This window comes from Oncorhynchus mykiss, chromosome 21, assembly GCF_013265735.2.
Source record: "Oncorhynchus mykiss isolate Arlee chromosome 21, USDA_OmykA_1.1, whole genome shotgun sequence".
In the NCBI taxonomy this organism is placed as follows: domain Eukaryota; kingdom Metazoa; phylum Chordata; class Actinopteri; order Salmoniformes; family Salmonidae; genus Oncorhynchus; species Oncorhynchus mykiss.
The window spans coordinates 17,044,627-17,070,452 of NC_048585.1; the positions used below are offsets into that span (position 1 = coordinate 17,044,627).

Below are 25,826 nucleotides of genomic sequence, written 5' to 3' on the forward strand. Positions count from 1 at the left end.
GGTCTCTCTCTTTCTCACTCTCTTTCGCTCTCTGGTCTCTCTCTCATTCTCTCTGTCTCAGTCTGGGGGTTGTACAGGGTCCATGCTGGACGGTTGTGAATTAGCACGGCTGTGGCCCCTGCCTTTGTAGGGGCTGTCTGGGGCCTGATGTATGAGAGGTGGGTCGGAGGACTGTAAAGAGAAGAGGGAAGAGATACAGCTCAGAGCCACCTGGTGGGAGCTAGGGCCATCCATCTGTCACACTGTGTGTGTGTGTCTGTGCTATTGTGTGTGCATGCATGCATTCGGTGTGTGCCCTCTCTCCCCATTTTCTTCATCTTTCCCTCCTTCACTCTCCCTCCCTCCCTCTTGCTTTCTCTCTGTCCCTTCTTCCCTGCACCTGACCAATCTCTCCTCCATCAATTTATCTTTGTCCTCCCTCCCTCCCTTCCTCCCGCTCTCTCTGATTTATCATGGGCTTGAATTGTAAATACGAATTTGTTCTTAACTGACTTGCCTAGTTAAATAAAGGTTAAATAACATTTTGAATAACAGCTGTTCCTCTGTGTCAGCTGTATCAGAATGATCTTTAACTACAGGTTGGTCTGGACCGGTGTGTATTTATTAATGCTGTGACAGGTTGGATCTCACCTCTGCACTCGTCTAGTAGGTCAGCTATGGAGGCACCATCGTCAATCTCTTCTGCATACAGTCAATGCCTGGGTTGTGTTCATTCGGGCATACCATAGCAAAACGTTTTGCAACTGAAAATGAACACCTGTGTTCTTCTTATTGTACAAATTCAGATCCAGTACCTCTCTGTTTCAAAATGTTTTCCCTACTGAACACGGCCCAGATAAGTGTCCATCTCCAAACAGTGCAGATCATCAATCCTCATTCAAATCAAATGCATGTTCTTCTTACTCCACATACCTGCATGCACTCATTAACACACACATTTAGGATGATCCCAGGAAGTTGCATTCACCAGTAGTATTTATTATCCGATGACTAAAACATCCAGGCCTGAAGGAGATGGGTAGTAGCCTAGTGACACTGTTACCTTTCACTCTAGCAGAGCTCATCGTTTTGCCAGTGAAAACTTTACCATGGAGAGCTGCAGCTATGACTGTGTCCGTGCCAAACAAAGTGTCTCTGTGTAAGGTGACACTTCCGCTGAAACTTTGGAGCATGGTTTCTCACAGTGAGCGGTGTGAATACAGAATTGTGTCAATTCTAGCAGGTGCGAAGGCTCAGACCGAGTGTGTGTGATGAGTCATACTGCCATACTGTGTCACTGAGTAACTAGTGTGAAACTCTGTGTGGGTAACACAGCTCAGGAGCTCCGGCGCAGTCGGAGTCTAGCTGCCTACGTCAAGACTCGCTTTCACCTGTGTGAGTGCTGCTGGACAGCACGGAGTGTGTGTGCTTTTGCAGTGCTGTAGGACTGGTCTGTGTGTGTGCCATGTGTGTGTGCCATGTGTGTGTGTGTGCCTGTGTGTGTGTGCCGTGTGTGTGTGCCGTGTGTGTGTGTGTGTGTGCCTGTGTGTGTGTGTGTGTGTGTGTGTGTGTGTGTGTGTGTGTGTGTGTGTGTGTGTGTGTGTGTGTGTGTGTGTGTGTGTGTGTGTGTGTGTGTGTGTGTGTGTGTGTGTGCCCGCCCTGTGTGTGCGTGTGTGAGTTTGTGGTGCTTTGGCCTGATCTGACCTTTACTGACCAGGGTCAATTACATTTCAATTCAGGAAGTGAATCAAAACTTCCGTACAAGACTTGACAAAGCAACACTTTTCAATTGTAGAATTTGAATGTGATCTCAGGTACTGACTGAATTGAAATGGAATTGATCCAAACCCTGCTACTGACCCTGTGGTCATGTGGTTTAACTTTCTTCGAAACATGGGGTTGTTGGAGAAAGAGTTCGAGTTTATAGGAGGCTGCACAGCAGTGTGTTGTGGTGTTAAAACAGGACTCAATGGTACTGTGTGTTGTTGATGATGGTGTGGTGTGTTTCTGTATGTGTGTGAGGTGATACACACACACTTAGCTAATTGGTTTCAGTTTTCGAATGTGAGAATTAGGTGTGATACATTTTATATGGTAAACTAACTATGTTTGTGTACGTGTGTGCGTGCATGCGTGTGTGTGTGTGCGTGCGTGTGTGTGTGTGTGTGTGAATATAGGAATGCAGGTGCTGGAGTGGAACGAGCTTCCTCTAACGGGGATGACCTATGAGGAAGTGCAGGGGCTTGTGGTACAGCAGTGTGGCGAGGCAGAACTCTGCGTGAGACTGTGAGCATATTTTCTTCTCTCTGTGACTGTCTCTCCCTCTCGTCCCACTTTCTTCTCTCTGTGACTGTCTCTCCCTCTCCGTCCCACTTTCTTCTCTCTGTGACTGTCTCTCCCTCTCCGTCCCACTTTCTTCTCTCTGTGACTGTCTCTCCCTCTCCGTCCCACTTTCTTCTCTCTGTGACTGTCTCTCCCTCTCCGTCCCACTTTCTTCTCTCTGTGACTGTCTCTCCCTCTCCGTCCCACTTTCTTCTCTCTGTGACTGTCTCTCCCTCTCCGTCCCACTTTCTTCTCTCTGTGACTCTCTCTCCCTCTCCATCCCACTTTCTTCTCTCTGTGACTGTCTCTCCCTCTCCGTCCCACTTTCTTCTCTCTGTGATTGTCTCTCCCTCTCCGTCCCACTTTCTTCTCTCTGTGACTGTCTCTCCCTCTCGTCCCACTTTCTTCTCTCTGTGATTGTCTCTCCCTCTCCGTCCCACTTTCCTCTCTCTGTGACTGTCTCTCCCACTCCGTCCCACTTTCTTCTCTCTGTGACTGTTTCTCCCTCTCCGTCCCACTTTCTTCTCTCTGTGACTGTCTCTCCCTCTCCGTCCCACTTTCTTCTCTCTGTGACTGTCTCTCCCTCTCCGTCCCACTTTCTTCTCTCTGTGACTGTCTCTCCCTCTCCGTCCCACTTTCTTCTCTCTGTGACTGTCTCTCCCTCTCCGTCCCACTTTCTTCTCTCTGTGACTGTCTCTCCCTCTCCGTCCCACTTTCTTCTCTCTGTGACTGTCTCTCCCTCTCCGTCCCACTTTCTTCTCTCTGTGACTGTCTCTCCCTCTCCGTCCCACTTTCTTCTCTCTTTGACTGTCTCTCCCTCTCCGTCCCACTTTCTCTCTGACTGTCTCTCCCTTTCTAATTGGTCTTAGGCTTCCTCTCTCTCTCTGTTCCTGTCACTCTTTCTCTCTCTATATATCTCCCTCTCCTTCTCAGTTTCTCTCTGTCCAGCTACCTTCCTCTCTCTCTTCTCCCTTTATCGTTTGTCATGATTTGATAGAGGAGGAGGAATTTAAGCCTTAAGATATATATTTGAGCACAGCCACCTACACTCACTGATAACAGCCTTGCGGGGGTTCCACCTCAAATATTTGGAAGTGAGCAGTCTTCATTAGCTTCAGTAGTTCTCTAGAGTGGGTTGTTTCTGATTCACATAGAATACATTTCTTTTTAAAATCTCAGTCTTCTCTAAATTCATCTCATTGCCTCGCACTCCCTCACTTTACTGGTGACTTCTCTCTCCCACTCATCTCTGTCCTCTCTTTTTGACACAATTTGTTTCTCTTTTCTCTCTTCCCAACCTGTCTCTCTCTCTCTCTCTTACCCGCTCAATCTGGCTCTCTCACTTTCTCTCTCTCTCTCTCTCTCTTACCCGCTCAATCTGGCTCTCTCACTTTCTCTCACTTTCTCTCTCTCTCACTTTGTCTCTCTCTCACAATCTCACTCTCTCTCTCTCTCTCTCTCTCTCTCTCTCTCTCTCTCTCTCTCTCTCTCTCGCTCTCTCTCTCTCTCTCGCTCTCTCTCTCTCAGAGATCTGAACATGCTGGCTGACTCAGAGGGCTCTCAGCACCTTGATCTCCCAGACCAGAGCAAACCAGGTAGAGTAAGAGCTTAGCCTCTTCACCCCAGGGTGTCCTCCCCCCTCTCTCTCTCTGCTATCTTCCCCTTCTCTCTCATTTTTCTTTACCTTCTCTCTCAACTTCCCCTCTCTCTCGACTCGCCTCACTAAAGGTACAAAATCCCTTAAGGTTCTGCAACTAGAATATTTCAATCACTATGGCCTCTACCACAGTGAATGATTCCATAACTTCAAATGTGTGTGTGTGTTTCTCTTTGTGAATTTGTGTCCATACGTGTGTGTCTGTGCTCTAGGTGACAGACCCCCCAGGTCTCCGGGGGTGGATCCGAAACAACTGGCTGCAGAGCTACAGAAGGTGTCCCAGCAGCAGGCTCCTCCACCTACCACCGCCACGTCCTCCTCCTCCACGGTGGGGGGAGAGAAAGGACCCCACTCTGCCATCTCAGGCGCCGCCTCGGCCACTTCTAGCGCCATCCAGAGTCCGGGACAGCCGGGGTCGCCCTCCGTCAGCAAGAAACGCCACAGCAGCAAGGTGAACGGGTGGAGGATGATGTGGAGCTAAATTGAACACAGGCGTCATCTTCTGGTTGCATGACTAGAACATATTTTATGTTCAAAAGAACTGTCTAATTTTCAATAGAGGCAATTCTATATTGGCACATACTGTATGTTGTATGCCTTTTAGTTTGAAAGTGTTTCTAACTAATCGTATGCATAATTCTGTACTCATCGACAGTTCTTTACATGCACACACACTTACTGTTTCTAAATGTGTTTCTGTCTTCTTCCAGTCTGCGGAACCAGTGAAGACACAATCCCACCCTGTTACTGGAGAGATACAGGTCAGCTGACCAAGCCTTGTTTTGAGATTCCTTGACTCACCACTGCTTGTATATCCATGCACTTCATAAGGTGTTTTACTAAGGCCAGCCGTCTCGTTGAGATTCCACCGTCTCTTGATTTTGCAGCTTCAAATCAACTATGACAAGCAGCTGGGGAACCTGATTGTTCACGTGCTCCAAGCCAGGAACCTGGCCCCCCGAGACAACAACGGCTACTCCGACCCCTTCGTCAAAGTCTACCTCCTACCGGGGAGGGGGTGAGTCTGTTGGATAAGCTACCAGCAGGGTTTACAAAATTCGGATAACTTTCACAAAATTCCCAGGTTTCTAAATAAAATCCTGGCAGATTCTTGGAGTCAGGAGAGAATAAGCGGCTTATCCAGAATCCTCCAATCCGGATTTCTGGGAAACTTGGGAATTTTGGGAAACTTAAGAGAATTCTGCAACCCTACCAAAGAAAGAAAGCTGGTCTGGAATCCAAACTGAATATCACTTTTTTTAAAATTTGAAATGAAAGTATATTGAGTTTAGTTTGCAGGCAGGCAGTGAGGAGTGGTATTCCGTTTGGATTCTAGGCTATAGCAGAGAGGTAGGGACAGAAACACTGGAACTAGTCAAGTCAAGGAGAGAACAATCTCTTTGGTGAGAGAAGTTAAGTATACTTCACAGATCACCGATAGTAGCCTACACACTACAGCCATTATGTAACTCTTTCACTTCTCATCCTTGCTCTGTTGCTGTGCTCTGTCCATGTATCTATGCTCTGTAATGTTACCAGAGCATTTCCTTGTCGGATGTGCATCACCGTGAGTTAATAATGAACTGTGTCATATCGTAGTGGAAGCATTATCGATAGCAGTGTTGAATGGTTGTGTGGTAAAGTGTTCTTGTAATTGTGTTAAGTGTATATAAAACACTGGAAAGGTGATTCGTTTAGTTTCAGGGTGTTTCACGTGTGTAAAAGGCCTTGTGAATTTCAGGTCATGTACACAAACGCATTCATACGGAAGAAATGCCTAGAACCAAGATTACCATTAAAACCAACCACTTCAAAAGGAAGCCATTTTGGAAAGCTTAAAACGAACTCCCATTCATCTTAAAATCGATTTACGATTGATTTTAGCTGGCCATGGCATGCATGTTGTGTTCTATGCACCCACACCTGATGTCAGATCAATTCCATCATGCCACTGTGATAAACCTGTTACAAGCCTGTCACATGACATGAAATGTAATTACCATTCTAGGAACTGTTTCTATGTAGACATTTGATACCTAGTTTTTATGAAGGGAGTCATTAACACCTAATCAGCGTCAAACGACACACATGTAATACCCTAAACGTGATGTAAATTATGTTATATTTTGCCATGTAGTTCTGCTGAGTCTTCCCCTTTGCTCTTGTTGCTAGGCGGAATAGAGCAGGGAAATCGATAAGACTCATAATAGCTTGTAATACGATCCACACTGTAGCCGTCTGGATCTCAGTGCTCAATGTGATTATGTCATGTTGTAATCAGCTCTCCCACTTACCCTACCTACCCTTATCTATGGAGTCCTTAGGGACCACTGGACTTGTATAGTGTTACACACATGCATATACAAGCACACACACGCTGGGGGAAAATGCACACTCACAATACACACAGACACATTCCTCCCTCACTGCCCCAACACACATCCTGTGCCCCATGCCCACTTCCCTGTTACTGACCTCCCCAAATACACACACACCACACTGCCCCCCCCCCCCCCCCACCACACACCTGAACCCTCACTGCTCACTTAACCCCCCCCCCCCCCCCCCCCCCCCCTCCACCAAAACTACATCCACACACACCCCACACACACTCCTAACCCCCCTGACACTGACTCTTGTTTTTGTATGCTGTTCTTATATTTAATGCATGCTGGACCCATTCAGTCAGGTCATGGTTGTCCAGAATGCCAGGTATGTGATTTGCCCACTCTGACTTTTGACTTTGATGGTTGCTGTTAGGTTGTAGTAAGGTTGGACCTGGATTGTGATGACGATTGAGTTGAAGGCTCAGGGCCCAATGCATGTGGTGCTGGTGACGAGGGTATAACCCCAGCAAGTCACTATATACTCACTCTAACACCTTTCCACTCCCATGCATTGTACACTTCTGCCCTATGCCCTCATATTGTTCCCTACCTCCTTAGATTGTGTTCTAATATGCATACTACAGTAGACTGCACCTCGATATGACCTAACATATGATTCCCCACTTTCCCATAACTCATTTCCCTACATGTCTGTCAGACATATAAAATACCCAAAATTGTTGTTCTAATATTGTGTTTTACTTTGTACCTCACCCTGACGTTGTTCTTGATATTGTGATATCCGTTGTATCCAGTGTTGTTCCTTTTAGTCTTCCATTTTAATTGTGCCCTAAATTGTTCCGTACACCCTTACATTGTGCCCTACATTGTTCCGTACACCCTTACATTGTGCCCTACATCTTAACATAGCTCGCTACTTCCTTTCATTGTGCCCTGCACCCTAACATTGTGCTATTGTGCTCTGAATTTCTATGTTTGTGTGTGTGTGTGTGTGTGTGTGTGTGTGTGTGTGTGTGTGTGTGTGTGTGTGTGTGTGTGTGTGTGTGTGTGTGTGTGTGTGTGTGTGTGTGTGTGTGTGTGTGTGTGTGTGTGTGTGTGTGTGTTCATACCTTGCTAATGGCCTGCTTTGTCTGTGTGTGATTCCAGTGCTGAGAATAAGAGGAGATCAAAACAAGCTGGCCAGAGTCTGAACCCAGAGTGGAACCAGACTGTTATCTATAAGAACATCCACCTGGAACAGGTACTGCTACAGTATCACTAACTGCTTTTGGGATAACCACAATGTCCTGTGTGTTTGATGTGTGCTGGCTACTGTGAATACTGCATTTGTGAGTTTAGAGGAATAATAATGTGTGTGTGGTGTGTGTCTGTGTCTGTGTGTGTGTGTGTGTGTGGTGTGTGTCTGTGTGTGTGGTGTGTGTGCGCTGTGTTTCAGCTGAGGAAGAAGCTGCTGGAGGTGAGCGTGTGGGACTACGACAAGTGCTCCTCCAACGACTTTCTGGGAGAGGTGAGAGAGAGAGAGACATGCATTTTGTCCATAGCACTTCTGTGAGGGTGACATACATTACTGTGATGCTGCTGTAAGTTTCCTATAAGAAGCAGTCATCCACTATGTGAGGTTGATGTTAAAGGGGATGTGTGTGGGTGTTCTTGATGTTAAAGGAGATGTATGTGGGTGTTCTTCTAGGTGTTGATGGACCTGTCCAACACAGCTAACATGGATAACGTCCCACGCTGGCTCCCTCTGAAGGAACAGAGTGAGGGAGAGCACCACCGGCGCTCCCTTTCAGCACAGGGGCGCCAGCACTCCCCCAAGCCCCCCTCGCAGCACGCCTCCCCCAAAACCCCTGCCCACGGTAACCAGGACTCCCCCAAGCCCCCCTCACAGCACGCCTCCCCCAAAACACCCGCCCACGGGAACCAGGACCCGCCCAAGTCGTCGGTCATCAAGAGCCGGAGCCATGGGATCTTCCCTGATCCAGCCAAGGGTAGGAGAGGTTCTGTCTTTCCCTTCCCTCTGGCCTCTTAGTCATCACGAACAACCTACCCTACTCCTTTCTCTCTATCTGTACCTGTTCTGGTTCTCTCTCCCTTTCTCCTTTTATCCCTTGTTCTCTTTCTCTCTCTCTCTCTCTCTCTCATTTTCTCTAGCTGTCTTTGTCTCTCTCTCTGTCTGCCTAGCTATCTCTGCCTGTCTCTCTCTTTCTCTCTGTCTCTCTTTCTATCCCCCCTCTGTCACTTCTCCCTCACTATTCAGACTCATCCATTATAGCTTTGGATTCATGCTCTTTGCTTTGCCATGTTTTTATTTTCTGCTGTTGCCATGACTCCACTCAGCTCAGACTTTTCCTACCCTCAGCTTCCTCCATTCCTGTCCTTACACAACATGGCCATGGAAGGCTTTGAAAACAACACCCACCGCCTCAGTCTTAACCCTAAACTTAATTGGAAAACTCCAAATTTAAGTGGAAAACTTATGTGGCCCAAACAATTGGAAAATACCCACTTCCAAAGGGTCATTCAAACAGGGCGCTACAGAATGTGGCATGTAGCTTAGTAGCTATCTAGCCCTGATGTAAAAACAGAAGAGCACAACAACAGATGGTAGCTTTAATGGTAATGATAGATGGTAATTGGTGAATTTGGTTGTTCTAGACACGCAGGTGCCCACTATTGAGAAATCTCACAGTAGCCCCGGCACATCGAAGCCTTCCCCGTCCGAGGGCCACAGCCAACATACGCCACGCGCGGCTCCACGTGCGGCGCCTCGCAAAAGTGCAAGGCAACACCAGCAGGATGGCGCCGGCGGTGTCGCTGTAGCAACGGGTGAAGCTCCGGCTCCGCAGCAACAGCACCGCCTCCAACCAAGTAAAAGACACAAATAAAGCCTCCGCAGCATGGCCGCCTCGCGCTCATCTGTTCCCCCTTCTGTCCAGTTTGAGCTGCTTTCTTTGTTTTCTCTTCCCCTTTTCCTTCTATTTTTTTCCCCCTCCTTTTTTAATTTGTCCTACTTCTGGTGCCTTCCGTACTCCCCCCCCCCCCCCCCCCCCTCACTGCTTCTCTTCTGTATGTTCCCACGGTGTGTAGATCCAGAATACTTACCGTATTCTAGCACTTCTTGTTTTAGAGTTTACACTAAAGTTTACTCCTCAGTTTACCCTGTTTCAATGAACCTCCAGAGCCACAAAGATTGCTGTTAAAAACATTTTATACTTCATTGGTTAAAAGGTTGATAAAAAGGAAATATACAATTACTACAACTAAACTAACGTTTCTAAAAACAGAAACTAAACCCTCTGTTAAAATTAGATCATAAATTGGAACTAAACATTTAAATAACGAATCCTAAGGTTGCAGGCATAATCATCCTCCCTTAAACCAAGTTTGTTTCAAACATTCTTTTAAATGTTCTTGTATAATTTAATTTTGTAAGACAGTTAACAGAATGATCTAAAACAAGACTGACTCCCGACAAACAAGTAGGGCTTTTGAAAAATCACTTTGGGACCAGTTGTCAATCAGTGTCCGAACACAGTACCACTGCCAGTGCTCTCACATGATTGGTCAAGCCATTGCCTACCATGGTACACACAGAAGAATCAGTAGATTAGTAGACACAGTATATTTGATTCAGTTTGGACAAGTCATGGTGTCATGGTCCAAGAGAGGGAAGGCTAGGAATTACACTTAGATATCACTTGAATCGTTTGAACTACCTAATCCAAGCATTTACAACAATGAACTCAGAAGAAAGTCTCCCAACCTAACCCTCTCCCTCTGTTTAAATTTCATTATACCTTTTTTTCCCTGTGTTTTGGACTTATTTTGGTTTCTGTCTTATGCCAAAATGTCCGGCTTTCTGAAGCTAGTCCACTCGGATATGGCTGTGCATGCAGTCCGCTGCCCCTCTCCCACCCACCCTTCTTTTTCTTTATTTTGGAGCACAATGCACATCAGTAGACGCCCCACCCCTATGTGATGTGGAGGGCCGGGGCGACTGTGCACAGCACTCTGTGGCTGCATGTGACTGACAGTAAAGCTGGTTTCAATGGTGATGATATTCCTGCTTTCTGAGTCTCCATCTTGCCCGCCCCCTGCCCCCGGCCTTGACCTCTGCCCTCTACCCACTTGGCGTGACCCTGTCCCGCGCCTGCGCCCCTTACGCCCTCCAGTCTCCTACCCCCCAGCCCAAAGAGGCCGCCTCTCCCTGAGGCACCACAGACACACCATAGTGGGCGTGCTCACCATTCAGAAAGCCCAATCCGATTCGCTCCCCGCCCCGCCGGGCCCGGCAGCATCGGCCACTGGGAGCCAAGCAGACAGCAGACACCTGACCTTCAGGAAAGCCATGTCTGAAGAGAGGCCACAGAGAGAAGGAGGTGAGAGTCGCACGTTTCTGTCGTGTGACTGACTGCAAAGATTGTTGCAGCCGGAGAGAGACAGGCTGGGATACTACTAACGCACACCTGCAGAAAGAGAGAGATCTGACACAATACAACAGACAAAAAGAGATCTGACAAGGTACAACAGACAGAAAGGGATATTAGGAGAGATTGTGACCAGAGAGAGAGAGACAGAAAGAGCTAACACACAGCCACACAACCAGCCACACAACCAGAGATTCATGCAGCGAGACACAATTTCTTAATGACCGCGGACACAGTTTGCTAATACCAGGAAATAGGCTATCAATCCAGGGCTCCGGCATTGTTCCCTAACAATAAATCAGGCTTTGACAGCAATTACCATAAAACCATTAAGCAAAAAGGCCCGAGGGGGTGTGGTATATGGCCAATATACCACGGCTGAAGGCTGTTCATAAGCACGACGCAATGCGGAGTGCTAGGACACAGCCCTTAGCCGCGGTATATTGGCCATATATCACAAACCCCCGAGGTGCCTTATTGCTATTATAAACAGGTTACCAACATCATTAGAGCAGTACAAATACATTTTTTTTTGTCATACCCATGGTATACGGTCTGATATAACACGGCTGTCAGCCAATCAGCACTCAGGGCAGTTTTTAAAACTTTATAAAGTACCTGTACACGTTTTTACTCCGTTTTCCTCCCTTGGGTCATTAAATGGTATTAGCAAACGTTTGTTTTTTCTTATCGTGTCGAGAGGCCTGAGAGAAGAGCGTCGGCATAGATCCAGTTTCATGTCACGTGACTCACACATCCCACGCCACGCCATTCACAACCAACAAGTCATACTCTATATCTATCTCACCACTGCACTTATGTGACAGAGGTGGTTTTGTGTATAACCTTGCCAGACCTAAAGAAGTGATTTGAACTTGTTTTGGCATTTAGATCTCAGAGCTAATGCCTAGGCTTTAGCTCAGCTGGCTAACACAGTCTTGTGGAACAAAGAAGACCCAGGTCAAACCCAGTCAGTAACACACTTACTTACTGTAGAAGTTGCTGTGAATATAAACAGTGCATTTATTATACCTAACTTTTGCAAAGCAAACACATAAAGAGGCATTTAAACCATTCAAGTTTTGAAACTACGATCAGTTACTAAGATGTAATTGTGATGATTGCATAACAAATGTAAAATTGCTTTAAGTAACTTTACATCAATGTGTTGTAGAGTAAAATGATTAGTTATCCCCACAAAGCAGAGACACACACTTAGTCCGACATTTAGATTACTAATGCGTAATAGGGTCTGTGGGCCTTTTGTTTGGTCTGTTGTGAACATATTTATGTTGCTTAATGTTTGATACTGTTTCTCTGGATCGTTATGTGTCTATGTCCTTGTGTTCTCTCTGTGTGTCCAATGATGAAGCGGTTTGAAAATGTTGTCCCGTTTATGTGTGAGGGATGATACTGTACGTATGCCACTACATCTGCCCATATGTGTATGTTTCATGCCTGTCTTCTATAGTATTGTGGTGCTTTTCATAATAACAATGTGATGTGTATTGGAGGAGAGGTGTTGGCTGCCCTTATTCTGTAGATCACACACACACGCACACACACACACACAATGTTATGTCACATGAAGTGGAAGAGCTATACATCACACTCAAAGTGCTAAATAATATTTAATATAGTAACAGTAGGCATGGGTGTTGTAATACTATATCAACACTGGAACCAAAGGAGACAGTTACCCAGGCCTTTATTGAGACCTATAGTGCACCCACATAAGGCAGTACGTTCTCAACCAGGCCTATATAGGGCTCCCTCTCTCTCTCTCATGACTTGTGTCGTCCAATCTCCGTACAGCACGGCCCGGCAGGTCCGGCGACGCCCCGGTAACAGCCGCCTCATTGGACAGTGGTCTGAGTGGCAGTGCTCACAGCCTATTGGAGGATGAGGGTGGGACTAATGCCGTGGACAGTGCCATCTTCCAGGTCCCTCGGTTGTGAGTTTGGTTATTGTATATACTGTATTTTACATCCTAATGTTTTGTGCACTCAGTGTGTATATTTCTGTATTTTGATATGATCTTGTTCCGGACAGTGGGAAGATTCCAAATGGCACCGACGTGATGATGTCACCAATGGGCCATATGGACTCTGAGGGTAAGTCACAGTGGTGTGTGTGTATACCACCTGGAGGTGGAAGTGAAATTCTATGGTGTGCATGCATGTGTGTGTATAGGTGTGAGTATGTCCCTGTGAGCTTCAGTGTGTACAGTATGTGTCAACACATCCCTCAGAAGTAACTATGGTTAGCTGGTCTGCTCTCTAGGGCAGGTTTAGTTGAATCCCAGTGTGAGTGTTGTGACTGGTGTGAAGTCATCAGGAAGTGACAGCACCAGTCACATTCATCTGACCTTGTGAGCATACTTCATACAGTACTGACACGTGTCATGGAAGGAACACTCTAGTGATCAGTGGAGGCTCCTCAGAGGAGGAAGGGGAGGACCATCATCGTTATTGAATTTCATTAAAATAGTGAAACATTAAAAAAGTTATGCTTTTTAGATGAAACTATACTAAATATATTCACGTCACCAAATCATTTATTAAAACACTGTTTTGCAATGAAGGTCTACGGTACACTCAACAGCACTCTGTAGGCAAGCAATATGGTGTAGCCGGAGCACAGCTAATTTCCGTCCCCTTCTGGGTACATTGACTTCTATACAAAACCTAGGAGGCTATTGGTTCTCACCACGTTCCATAGACTTACACAGTAATTATGACATCTTCCAGAGGACGTCCTCCAACCTATCAGAGCTCTTGTAGTATGAACTGACATATTGTCCACCCAATCAAAGGATCAGAGAATGAATCTAGTACTGAAAGCATAAGCTACAGCTAGCTAGCACTGCAGTGCACAAAATGTGGTAAGTAGTTGACTCAAAGAGAAAGACAATAGTTGAACAGTTATATAGCGATATATTTAGTTGTATTTTTTTCACTTTCACTTAGCTAGTGAATGCAGCTAGCTAGTTTAGTCAAACAAACTGGCTCAAACAGAGAGGGATCTTATGTTAGCTAGCTGGATATGGCTATCCAACACTGGAACTTTTCCAAGTCAAGGTAAGCTTTTGATTTTATTAATTTATTGCCACAGGGGCCCGCCGGTGTAACTGCTAAACTGCTTGCTGCTGACTGTACACTGTACTGTATGATTATAGCGGGTTTACTAACGCATTAGTTCTAGTAGCTATATTGACTATAATGTTAATATGGTGACAACGATGTAGGCTGTGTGTAGCAGTTAGCGGTTATGATATGAAGGTTTGGCTTGGATTTGTTTTTAGCCTGGTCATAAGCAGCTAATGTGTTGTGCACTGAAGTCCACAAGGGAAGGGAAAGGTGAGAGGAGGAGAGCACGTAGATGTGGTAAGGGATTACACAACGATCAAAGGGATCAAAGTGAACTGTGTTTGCATGTGATCACGGGTGTATTCATTCCGCCGATTCTGTTGAACAAAAAAAAATCTTAAACGGGAGCAAACGGAACGAAACGGGGATCAACATACCTGAATTTGTCGAATGAAAACTGTCATATTCAACTGTTGGACTAATGATTACACCCTAGCTCAGCTAGAGGCAGGCAAGAGTGAATGTGTCAATGTCTGTCACTTTGATTGCTCAAATTTCTCTCAACCTCTGCACCTACATTGTAAACTTGCATTCACAGACTGGGTACAGGCAAAATTGTAGTATTATGTAGTAGCTAAACCTATTGCTGTTACATTGAACTGGGTGAATGGAATATGAATGACAGTCATCCAATATGCTGTAATAGAAATAAGGCCATGCTCGTAAAAAAAATAATCGTCCTCCCTAATTTTTAAATGGCGTGTGTGTGTATATGTGAATTAACGTGTGTGTGTGTGTGTGTGTGTGTGTGTGTGTGTGTGTGTGTGTAGGTAAGACCCAGGTAATGGGAGAGATCAAGATAGCTCTGAGGAAGGAGCTGAAGACAGAGGGAGACCAGCTGGTGTTGGAGATTCTCCAGTGCAGAAACATCACCTACAAGTTCAAGTCTCCAGACCACCTGCCAGGTACTGCTACATGCACATGTACATTACACACGTTTACACACTCATGTCGATGCACATTCGCTCGCACACACACAAACACTCAAATGGTACAGATACCTGTGAATTCAGGTACATACACACACACACACAGACTGTTTCAGAAAATAGAAGATAACTCTTTTGTGACCAACGTAGTGTGTGCTCATATGTGTGTGTGTCTACAGACCTCTATGTGAAGCTGTATGTGGTGAACATTGCGACCCAGAAGAGGATCATCAAGAAGAAGACCCGGGTATGTCGTCACGACCGCGAGCCCTCCTTCAACGAGACCTTCAGATTCTGCATGAACCCCACCGGCCACTCTCTGCAGGTCTGTCTGTCTGCCTGCCTGAATGTCTATTTACCTCGTGCATCTCTTTTCTTGTCTTAGATACTGTTATATGTCATTTAAAGTATAATACGTAGGATGCTCGTATGTGTGCTGTACTGCTGCCCCCTATATCACATGCTCTGTGTGTCACGCTGGATATGAACTCTTGTGACAGAAAGTTACATAAATCGAGTAGCCGGCCAGCTAGCACGCACGCAATGTTGGGTCCTGGTTACCAAGAATACTCTGGATAAAAGTGTCTGCTAGATGTCTGTTCTAAACATGACTCTTCTCTCTCAAATCAAACTGTATTTATCACATGCGCAGAATACAACAGTGAAATGCTTACTTACAAGCCCTTAACCAACAGTGAAATGCTTACTTACAAGCCCTTAACCAACAGTGAAATGTTTACTTACAAGCCCTTAACCAACAGTGAAATGCTTACTTACAAGCCCTTAACCAACAGTGAAATGCTTACTTACAAGCCCTTAACCAACAGTGAAATGCTTACTTACAAGCCCTTAACCAACAGTGAAATGCTTACTTACAAGCCCTTAACCAACAGTGAAATGCTTACTTACAAGCCCTTAACCAACAGTGAAATGCTTACTTACAAGCCCTTAACCAACAGTGAAATGCTTACTTACAAGCCCTTAACCAACAGTGAAATGCTTACTTACAAGCCCTTAACCAACAGTGAAATGCTTACTTACAAGCCCTTAACCAACAGTGAAATGCTGACTTACAAGCCAACCAACAGTGAAATGCTTACTTACAAGCCCTTAACCAACAGTGAAATGCTTACTTACAAGCCCTTAACCAACAGTGAAATGCTTACTTACAAGCCCTTAACCAACAGTGAAATGCTGACTTACAAGCCAACCAACAGTGAAATGCTTACTTACAAGCCCTTAACCAACAGTGAAATGCTTACTTACAAGCCCTTAACCAACAGTGAAATGCTTACTTACAAGCCCTTAACCAACAGTGAAATGCTGACTTACAAGCCCTTAACCAACAGTGCAGTTTTAAGAAAATACAACAAAAATACCTCAAATTAAAAAGTCAGAGATAAGAATACTAAGTAATTAAAGAGCAGCAGTAAATAACAGTAGCGAGGCTATATACAGGGGGTACCGGTACAGAGTCAATGTGGAGACTATATACAGGGGGTACCGGTACAGAGTCAATGTGGAGGCTATATACAGGGGGTACCGGTACAGAGTCAATGTGGAGGCTATATACAGGGGGTACCGGTACAGAGTCAATTTGAGGAGGCTATATGCAGGGGGTACCGGTACAGAGTCAATGGGCACCGATGTCGAGGTAATTGAGGTAATATGTACATGTACAGTACTGTAGGTAGAGTTATTAAAGTGACTATGCATAGATAATAACAGAGAGTAGCAGCAGCATGGGGGGGGGGGGGGGGGGGGAGCAATGCAAACAGTCAGGGAATCCATTTGATTAGCTGTACAGGAGTCTTATGGCTTCGGGATTAAAGCTATTTAGAAGCTTCTTGGACCTAGACTTGGCGGTCCGGTACTCTGTCCAGCTCTTCTTGGTGTTTAACTCTTCTCTGTCCAGCCCTTCCTGGTGTCTAACTTTTCTCTGTCCAGCTCTTCCTAGTGTCTAACTCTTCTCTCTCCTCTGTCCAGCTCTTCCTGGTGTCTAACTCTTCTCTGCCCAGCTCTTCCTGGTGTCTATCTCTTCTTTGTCCATCTCTTACTGGTGTTTAACTATTCTCTCTCCTCTGTCCAGCTCTTCCTGGTGTCTAATTCTCCTCTGTCCAGCTTTTCACTGTGTCTAACTCTTCTCTCTCCTCTGTCCAGCTTTTCCCTGTGTCTAACTCTTCTCTCTCCTCCGTCCAGCTCTTCCTGTTGTCTAACTCTTCTCTCTCCTCTGTCCAGCTCTTCCTGGTGTCCAATGGGGGGAAGTTCATTAAGAAGACCCTGATCGGAGAGGCCTACATCTGGCTGGATAAGGTGGACGTGCGGAAGCGAGTGGTCAGCTGGCACAAACTGCTGGCTAGCTCTGCTCAGATCCACTCCTAAATAACCTACTGTTAACCTTGTCTATTCTATAGGCTCTTAACTCGCAGAGAGAAAGACGAGGATGGCTAGGGCGCTCGAGTTTACTGTCGCCATCACTGATCCACTCTTTATGGACCTACTGGACATACTCACAGGTCCAGCATTGGGGTCGGGCGAGGACCGTTAGGGTGCGGGAGTTAGACATCTCTTCCGTATCCTGTGGATCTTGAGTTTTGGTGTCAGGGGTCAGCGTTTGAATTGCTTGAGCTGTGACTAGGGATTGGCTAGTGGGGAGGAAGTAGGTATGTGTTTACAGGAAATTAACTTGTGTTTACAGGAAGTAGTGTAGCCAGGGCAGGGAGGAGGACATTGAGGCAACAAAGCAAGAACAGAATCAACCAGGTATTACACATACACTCACACACACAGTCAACAACACATTCAAACACACCACAAAGAAAGATGATCGTAAGAGACTGACACATAAATACAGGGGTTGGACATGTTTAGATTCTCTCATTGCTTTATTTGACTGGAGATGTTTTTATTTATGAATGAAATTATAACTACCTGTGGATTCCCCTCGTGGCTTTGTATATTGTTAGAAGAATTTAATTAATTTATGAAGCATTTTGGGAATTAAATGTTGAAGATTTATTATATGGAGATTGCACCTCTTATTTTTGTATTATAATTATGATTATTAGAGTTTTATTGATTATTCTCCTCAATTGTTTAAGTACTGAATGATTAATGAATAATTTTTTATCCAGGGACGCACAGTATATTTTGTGACATACTCTCACTTTAATTCTAATTCTCGATTTGAAATGACTCCCTCATCTGGCACAAGGTACAAAGACCTTGGCAAGCATGTTTTTACATTTTGGGACAACAATATTTCCCCTTCTCTTCTTTCTCTAGATGTAAATTTAGATGCTGATATATCAGATATATTATATAAACATTGTTCTAAGTATAATTGGTGTGGTTTTAACAGACTGGGTAGTCTTGTGCACAGGGTCATGTTTATTAGGCACCAAATGGAAGAAAACAGACTGAAACAAGGAGGGACTACCTGGTGTTGTCCAGGAAGAAATGTTCATTTTAGTTTTCAGTTGCAAAATGTTTTCTGCTGGGTGACCTAATGAACGTGACAGTGAAAAGTTGCATTGTTGCCTTTGAGGTTGACTTTGTATATAGTTGAGTACACTGTCGTTGTGAGAGATAAATAGATATATTCTTATCACAGACAATCCGTTGTGGATGATTGTGGCTTAACGTATTATTTTTGGAATGTGAAATATTGGGCACAGGTTTTAGCTGTGATTCAAGCCTGGTTTTCCTCCTAGTAAGATACACAGTGAACTGCTATGCGTAAGACTAGCATAGTTCTGACTTCTCCTTACATTCACACATTTGAAATATCTCTTCACATGCACACTTTCATGTTTTACTTAGCACTTTGTCAAGTTATCGAATGTATAGATGAATATACAGTATGTCCCCACTCGTAGAGAAATATAATATATATAAGTATGTCAAATGAATATATTAAATAAATGATGATAATGATGATGATAGTAATATAATATAGTTGACCATACTTGATTACCCTCTTGGCGTGTGTATAGTAAAGTGTGTCCCATGGTTCATATATCAGGGTCCCCTCCAAACAGTCTATCTATACATTGGATGGGTGGGTGGGGTGGGGGAGTAGGTGGATGCGGCATGCTTTGGACGGTTTCTGTTGGTGTGTCTATCTCCATCACATGTCTAGGTACAAACTATCCTATTGGGCTCTCTGTTTTTCTATGGGGAGAGGTTGGTAGCTGGGGCTATTGTTTGAACATGAGTTCAATCAAAGTTGCTTTGATTAAGAAATGCTACAATGCTCCTGGGTGGCGCAGTGGTCTAAGGCACTGCATCGCAGTGCTAGCTGTGCCACCAGAGACTGGGTTCGAGCCCAGGCTCTGTCGCAGCCGGCCGCGACCGGGAGGCCCATGGGGCGGCGCACAATTGGCCTAGCATCGTGAGGGTTTGGCCGGCAGGGATATCCTTGTCTCATCGCGCACTAGCGACTCCTGTGGCGGGCCGGGTGTAGTGCACGCTAACCAGGTCGCTAAGTGTATGGTGTTTCCTCTGACACATTGGTGCGGCTGGCTTCCGGGTTGAATGCGCACTGTGTTAAGAATCAGTGCGGCTTGGTTGGGTTGTGTTTCAGAGGACGCATGGCTCTCGACCTTCGCCTCTCCCGAGTCCGTACGGGAGTTGCAGCGATGAGACAAGACAGTAACTACTAACAACTGGATACCATGAAAATTGGGGACCAAAAGGGGGTAAAAAAAAGAAGAAATTATTACGTTTTGGCATGTTTGTCATAGTCCTGGTGACACATTTATTTTAGCTGGTGTGCATCTGCTATTTGTTATGGGCTGGTGTGCATCTCTAAGAGATTTGAAGGTGTGTAACGTGGCTTTCAGTTGAAAGGGCACACTCAGAGTGATGTCCTGCCTAGGGTCAAGGTGTGTGAGGGCTGGTTGGTTTAATGGTGACCTTTTGACCTTTGATCTTTGCCAAACATTGACCAAACACCACAGGTTCTCTCCAGCTGATTCTATGCAACATAGACTTCGTGTTGTGACTGTGTCTGAATTATCAATCTAGATTCTACAGTCTGAATTAGCGATGCATTTTAGTGGACAATGGGTTATTCTGTTTGTGTATTGTTCACATGTATAGTTTTTTTACTGCCTTCAAGTTTGGGAATGAATAAGAACATATAGCTCTTTGATTTTTATAAGTATGCTTTCACATACCGTTAAATGCAACTTTATTTATTGCACATAAGCTGTTGTTTTCATATGTTTTTTACATCATCAAATGTTAGATGTAAGGTACATAGCTAATTGGAAAGGTATTTTGTTTTCAGAAAATTATCCAATGCTTGTATTTCAACCCAGAAACTCAGTCTTCAGCCCAATGTCCCAGCAGACTCACACACACACACACACACACACACACACACACACACACACACACACACACACACACACACACACACACACACACACACACACAGTAGTGACTCTTCACATAGACTAGAATCTAAGGAGACACTTTCTTAACACCAGAGCCACGTTCCCAACAGATTCTAGCTTTTCAGTTTTTATGCACCCCCACTTTTGAATAGTTTTATTTTTCCAGTATATATGTCATTTGAAAAATGACCAAAAAAAGTTTAACAATGTAACGACTTGATGTTCTATCTAAAATGGTTCCCCACCTGAAATTGATATTTTTTGATACCAGCGTGCGTGAGTAGTTTCTTCATGCCACACCCATGCATGGCCAAGTCCTCCTGAAAGTGACCTCCCTTTCCTATGTGTGTTATCTAGCTAAGATCTACACACACACACACACACACACACACACAGAAATGCCATCTCTTTATATCCTACCTTGTAAATACATCTATTTTTTTTCTACAAGAGGAAACCGAAAGATTTCCTTGATATCTGACATTAACGCATATGAGCAGGGGATGAGAACACAAGCAGTATGTTACTCTCTTGACATGGCAGAATACCTACAGGAGTTAGATGGAGTAAAGACCTTATAAACCTTGCCCTGACACCGGACACAACAGAGTTTTACCAGAGTATACAAACACAGACAAACCTTATTTTATCAACTCAAGTAGTTGCAGGAGAATTTAAATGTGCTCACAACAATGGATGTTGCATGTTTAGTTGGTGGTTCGTTCATACTATTTTTGTGTCCGGAAATTCTATTTAAAAAAGAAAAGATAGATAGAGAGATCAAACGTTACGAGGGGAACGAAATTCTGAAGAGTAATTCTCAGATTATTTAAAGATGTAGGCTGACTGTACAAAGATTATGCTTGTAAAATCCGTCTGGTTTTCCACTTCTATGTAAACAGAAAAATCTAATGTCATGGTTTTGTGATTGTACACAGGAGGTATTGATAAATTATGCAAATTGTGCTGTAAAAACAACGGCTGTTGCCCCAAGTCTAAATATTAAATATCTGTACAAAGAAAACAAGATGGGTGTTTCTTTGTACATTGATTTCCTGACAATGTTTTTGTATGTGAAATGTGATGATAGCTATGCATACATCTACCAAGGCATTCCAACATAATATCATCTCAAGGGTATTATTGTTCTTGAAATCCTGCTGATTATCATACATGCAACAAATACTGAAGTACTGAAAATGAATATGGGAAAGTTGATCACCTTGTTAACCCTGTAAAGCCCAATGTTACATATATGTAACAGTGTCTTTAAACACCTGGTAAAGTGTCTGAACCCGAATAATACATAAAAGGAAGCCACGATCGTCAAGAAGAGATCCTAGTACACACTTGACACCATCTGATGCACGATCTTTGTAATTACACTATTAGAGATTGGCGCTGAAAATGGTGGACTTCAACAATGATAAAAAAGTGAATTATATTACTCCGAATGGTCTCGTAAGTTGTCAAAAAGGTGAGTTTCTGAAATATTTCAATAAAAATATTTATTTTTGCCGAAGTATAGTCACTTAAAAGTTTGCTCCGTATATGTAACATTGGGCATTAAGTCAAATCAAATGTATTTATATAGCCCTTCGTACATCAGCTGATATCTCAAAGTGCTGTACAGAAACCCAGCCTAAAACCCCAAACAGCAAGCAATGCAGGTGTAGAAGCACGGTGGCTAGGAAAAACTCCCTAGAAAGGCCAAAACCTAGGAAGAAACCTAGAGAGGAACCAGGCTATGAGGGGTGGCCAGTCCTCTTCTGGCTGTGCCGGGTGGAGATTATAACAGAACATGGCCAAGATGTTCAAATGTTCATAAATGACCATAATAATAATCACAGTGGTTGTCGAGGGGGCAGCCAGTCAGCACCTTAGGAGTAAATGTCAGTTGGCTTTTCATAGCCGATCATTAAGAGTATCTCTACCACTCCTGCTGTCTCTAGAGAGTTGAAAACAGCAGGTCTGGGACAGGTAGCACGTCCGGTGAACAGGTCAGGATTCAATAGCTGCAGGCAGAACAGTTGAAACTGGAGCAGCAGCACGGCCAGGTGGACTGGGGACAGCAAGGAGTCATCATGCCAGGTAGTCCTGAGGCATGGTCCTGGTGCTCAGGTCCCCCGAGATAGAGAAAGAAAGAGAGAAAGAGAGAATTAGAGAGAGCATACTTAAATTCACACAGGACACCGGATAAGACAGGAGAAGTACTCCAGATATAACAAACTGACCCTAGCTCCCCGATACAAACTACTGCAGCATAAATACTGGAGGCTGAGACAGGAGGGGTCAGGAGACACTGTGGCCCCATCCGATGATACCCCCGGACAGGGCCAAACAGGAAGGATATAACCCCACCCACTTTGCCAAAGCACAGCCCCACACCACTAGAGGGATTTCTTCAACCACCAACTTACCATCCTGAGACAAGGCCGAGTATAGCCCACAAAGATCTCCTCCACGGCACAACCCAAGGGGGAGGAGCCAACCCAGACAGGAAGATCACATCAGTGACTCAACCCACTCAAGTGACGCACCCCTCCTAGGGACGGCATGAAAGAGCACCCTGTAATAGGGTTAGAGGCAGAGAATCCCAGTGGAAAGAGGGGAACCGACCAGGCAGAGACAGCAAGGGCTCCAGAGCCTTTCCGTTCACCTTCACACTCCTGGGCCAGACTACACTCAATCATATGACCCACTGAAGAGAAGAGTCTTCAGTAAAGGCTTAAAGGTTGAGACCGAGTCTGCGTCTCTCACATGGGTAGGCAGATCATTCCATAAAAATGGAGCTCTATAGGAGAAAGCCCTGCCTCCAGCTGTTTGCTTAGAAATTCTAGGGACAATTAGGAGGCCTGCGTCTTGTGACGTGTAGGTATGTACGGCAGGACCAAATCAGAGAGATAGGTAAAACCTTGAAATCAGCCCTTGCCTTAACAGGAAGCCAGTGTAGGGAGACTAGCACTGGAGTAATAAGATCAGATTTGTTGGTTCTAGTCAGGATTCTAGCAGCTGTATTTAGCACTAACTGATGTTTATTTAGTGCATTATCCGGGTAGCCGGAAAGTATCTGCATCATTTTTGGACAGAAAGTTTCTGATTTTTGCAATGTTACGTAGATGGAAAAAAGCTGTCCTTGAAACAGTCTTGATATGTTTGTCAAAAGAGAGATCAGGGTCCAGAGTAACACCGAGGTCCTTCACAGTTTTATTTGAGACGACTGTAAAACCATTAAGATTAATTGTCAGATTCAACAGAAGATCTCTTTGTTTCTTGGGACCTAGAACAAGCGTCTCTGTTTTGTCCGACTTTAAAAGTAGAAAGTTTGCAGCCATCCACTTCCTTATGTCTGAAACACAGGCTTCTAGTGAGGGCAATTTTGTGGCTTCACCATGTTTCATTGAAATGTACAGCTGTGTGTCATCTGCATAGCAGTGAAAGTTAACATTATGTTTTCGAATGACATCCCCGAGAAGTAAAATATATAGTGAAAACAATAGTGGTCCTAAAACGGAACCTTGAGGAACACCGAAATGTACAGTTGATTTCTCAGAGGACAAACCATTCACAGAGACAATGTCACGTTCTGACCTTAGTTCTGTTGTTACCTTTGTTTTAGTATGGTCAGGGCGTGAGTTGGGTGGGTTGTCTATGTTCGTTTTTCTATAATTTGGGATTTCTGTGTTCGGCCTAGTATGGTTCTCAATCGTTGTCCCTGATTGAGAATCATACTTAGGTAGCCTGGTTTCACTTTTGAGTTGTGGGTGTTTATTTTCTGTCTTTGTGTGTGTCGCCAGACAGGACTGTTTCGGTTTTCGTTCGTTCACTTTATTGTTTTGTATTTCAGTGTTCATTTTGATTTATTGAAGATTACATCATGAACACTTACCACGCTGCGCATTGGTCCTCCGATCCTTCTCGCTAATCCTCCTCAGAAGAGGAGGACGAGATCCCTTACAGACAAACTGATATCTTTCCGACAGATAAGATCTAAACCAGGCCAGAACTTGTCCGTGTAGACCAATTTGGGTTTCCAATCTCTCCAAAAGAATGTGGTGATCGATGGTATCAAAAGCAGCACTAAGATCTAGGAGCACGAGGACAGATGCAGAGCCTCGGTCTGATGCCATTATAAGGTCATTTACCACCATCACAAGTGCAGTCTCAGTGCTATGATGGGGTCTAAAACCAGACTGAAGCATTTCTTATGCATTGTTTGTCTTCAGGAAGGCAGTGAGTTGCTGTGCAACAGCTTTTTCTACAATTTTTGAGAGGAATGGAAGATTCGATAAAGGCCGATAGTTTTTTATATTTTCTGTGTCAAGGTTTGGCTTTTTCAAGAGAGGCTTTATTACTGCCACTTTAGTGAGTTTGGTACACATCCGGTGGATAGAGAGACGTTTATTATGTTCAACATAGGAGGGCCAAGCACAGGAAGCAGCTCTTTCAGTAGTTTAGTTGGAATAGGGTCCAGTATGCAGCGTGAAGGTTTAGAGGCCATGATTATTTTCACCATTGTGTCAAGAGATATAGTACTTAAACACTTGAGTGTCTCTCTTGATCCTATGTCCTGGCAGTGTTGTGCAGACTCAGGACAACTGAGCTTTGAAGGAATACGCAGATTTAAAGAGGAGTCCGTAATTTGCTTTCTAATGATCATGATCTTTTCCTCAAAGAAGTTCATGAATTTATTACTTCAGAAGTGAAAGACATCCTCAATTGGGGAATGCTGCTTTTTAGTTAGCTTTGCGACAGTATCAAAAAGAAAATTCGGATTGTTCTTATTTTCCTAAATTAAGTTGGAAAAGTAGGATGATCGAGCAGCAGTGAGGGCTCTTCGATACTGCACGGTACTGTCTTTCCAAGCTAGTCGGAAGACTTCCAGTTTGGTGTGGCGCCATTTCCGTTCCAATTTTCTGGAAGCTTGCTTCAGAGCTCGGGTATTTTCTGTATACCCGGGAGCTAGTTTCTTATGAGAAATGTTTTTAGTTTTTAGGGGTGCAACTGCATCTAGGGTATTGCGCAAGGTTAAATTGAGTTCCTCGGTTAGGTGATTAACAGATTTTTGTCCTCTGACGTCCTTGGGTAGGCAGAGGGAGTCTGGAGGGGCATCAAGGAATCTTTGTGTCGTCTGGGAATTTATAGCACAACTTTTGATGCTCCTATATAAAGTGATTGAGTAGGCTGCATAGATTTCATGGCTAGAAGCGCAAAAGACGAAAACGACATTTTTTTTGTAAATTGAAATTTGCTATTGTAAATGTTAGCACCTCCGCCTTTGCGGGATATGGTCGCTAGTGTAACCAGGAGGTGAGGCCTCATTTAACACAGTAAATTCATCAGGCTTAAGCCATGTTTCAGTCAGGCCAATCACATCAAGATTATGATCAGTGATTAGTTAATTGACTATAACTGCCTTTGAAGTAAGGGATCTATCATTAAGTAGCCCTATTCTGAGATGTGAGGTATCATGATCTCTTTCAATAATGGCAGGACTGGAGGAGGTCTTTATCCTAGTGAGATTGCTAAGGCGAACACCGCCATGTTTAGTTTTGCCCAACCTCGGTCGAGGCACAGACACGGTCTCAATGGGGATAGCTGAACTGACTACAC

At 44.5% G+C, this 25,826-nt stretch overlaps 1 protein-coding gene across 5 annotated transcripts in view; it reads left to right on the top strand.

Moving 5' to 3' along the window:
* LOC110516649 (protein piccolo) overlaps positions 1–18,754 on the top strand; it is a 60,964-nt gene extending 42,210 nt beyond the window's left edge. For 2 of the 5 annotated variants that reach the window (XM_036957123.1, XM_036957126.1), the window contains 16 exons: positions 2,157–2,265; positions 3,829–3,896; positions 4,171–4,409; positions 4,669–4,719; positions 4,846–4,976; positions 6,644–6,670; positions 7,453–7,546; positions 7,742–7,813; positions 7,994–8,294; positions 8,962–9,174; positions 10,479–10,685; positions 12,549–12,687; positions 12,786–12,847; positions 14,653–14,787; positions 14,991–15,136; positions 17,050–18,754. In XM_036957123.1, the coding sequence (XP_036813018.1) occupies positions 2,157–2,265; positions 3,829–3,896; positions 4,171–4,409; positions 4,669–4,719; positions 4,846–4,976; positions 6,644–6,670; positions 7,453–7,546; positions 7,742–7,813; positions 7,994–8,294; positions 8,962–9,174; positions 10,479–10,685; positions 12,549–12,687; positions 12,786–12,847; positions 14,653–14,787; positions 14,991–15,136; positions 17,050–17,193 (2,138 nt within the window). In that variant the 3' untranslated portion in view covers positions 17,194–18,754. The remainder of the gene's footprint in view (positions 1–2,156; positions 2,266–3,828; positions 3,897–4,170; positions 4,410–4,668; positions 4,720–4,845; positions 4,977–6,643; positions 6,671–7,452; positions 7,547–7,741; positions 7,814–7,993; positions 8,295–8,961; positions 9,175–10,478; positions 10,686–12,548; positions 12,688–12,785; positions 12,848–14,652; positions 14,788–14,990; positions 15,137–17,049) is intronic. The other 3 variants (XM_036957127.1, XM_036957125.1, XM_036957128.1) reach the window with 3 other exon arrangements.
* Positions 18,755–25,826: the final 7,072 nt, after the last annotated feature.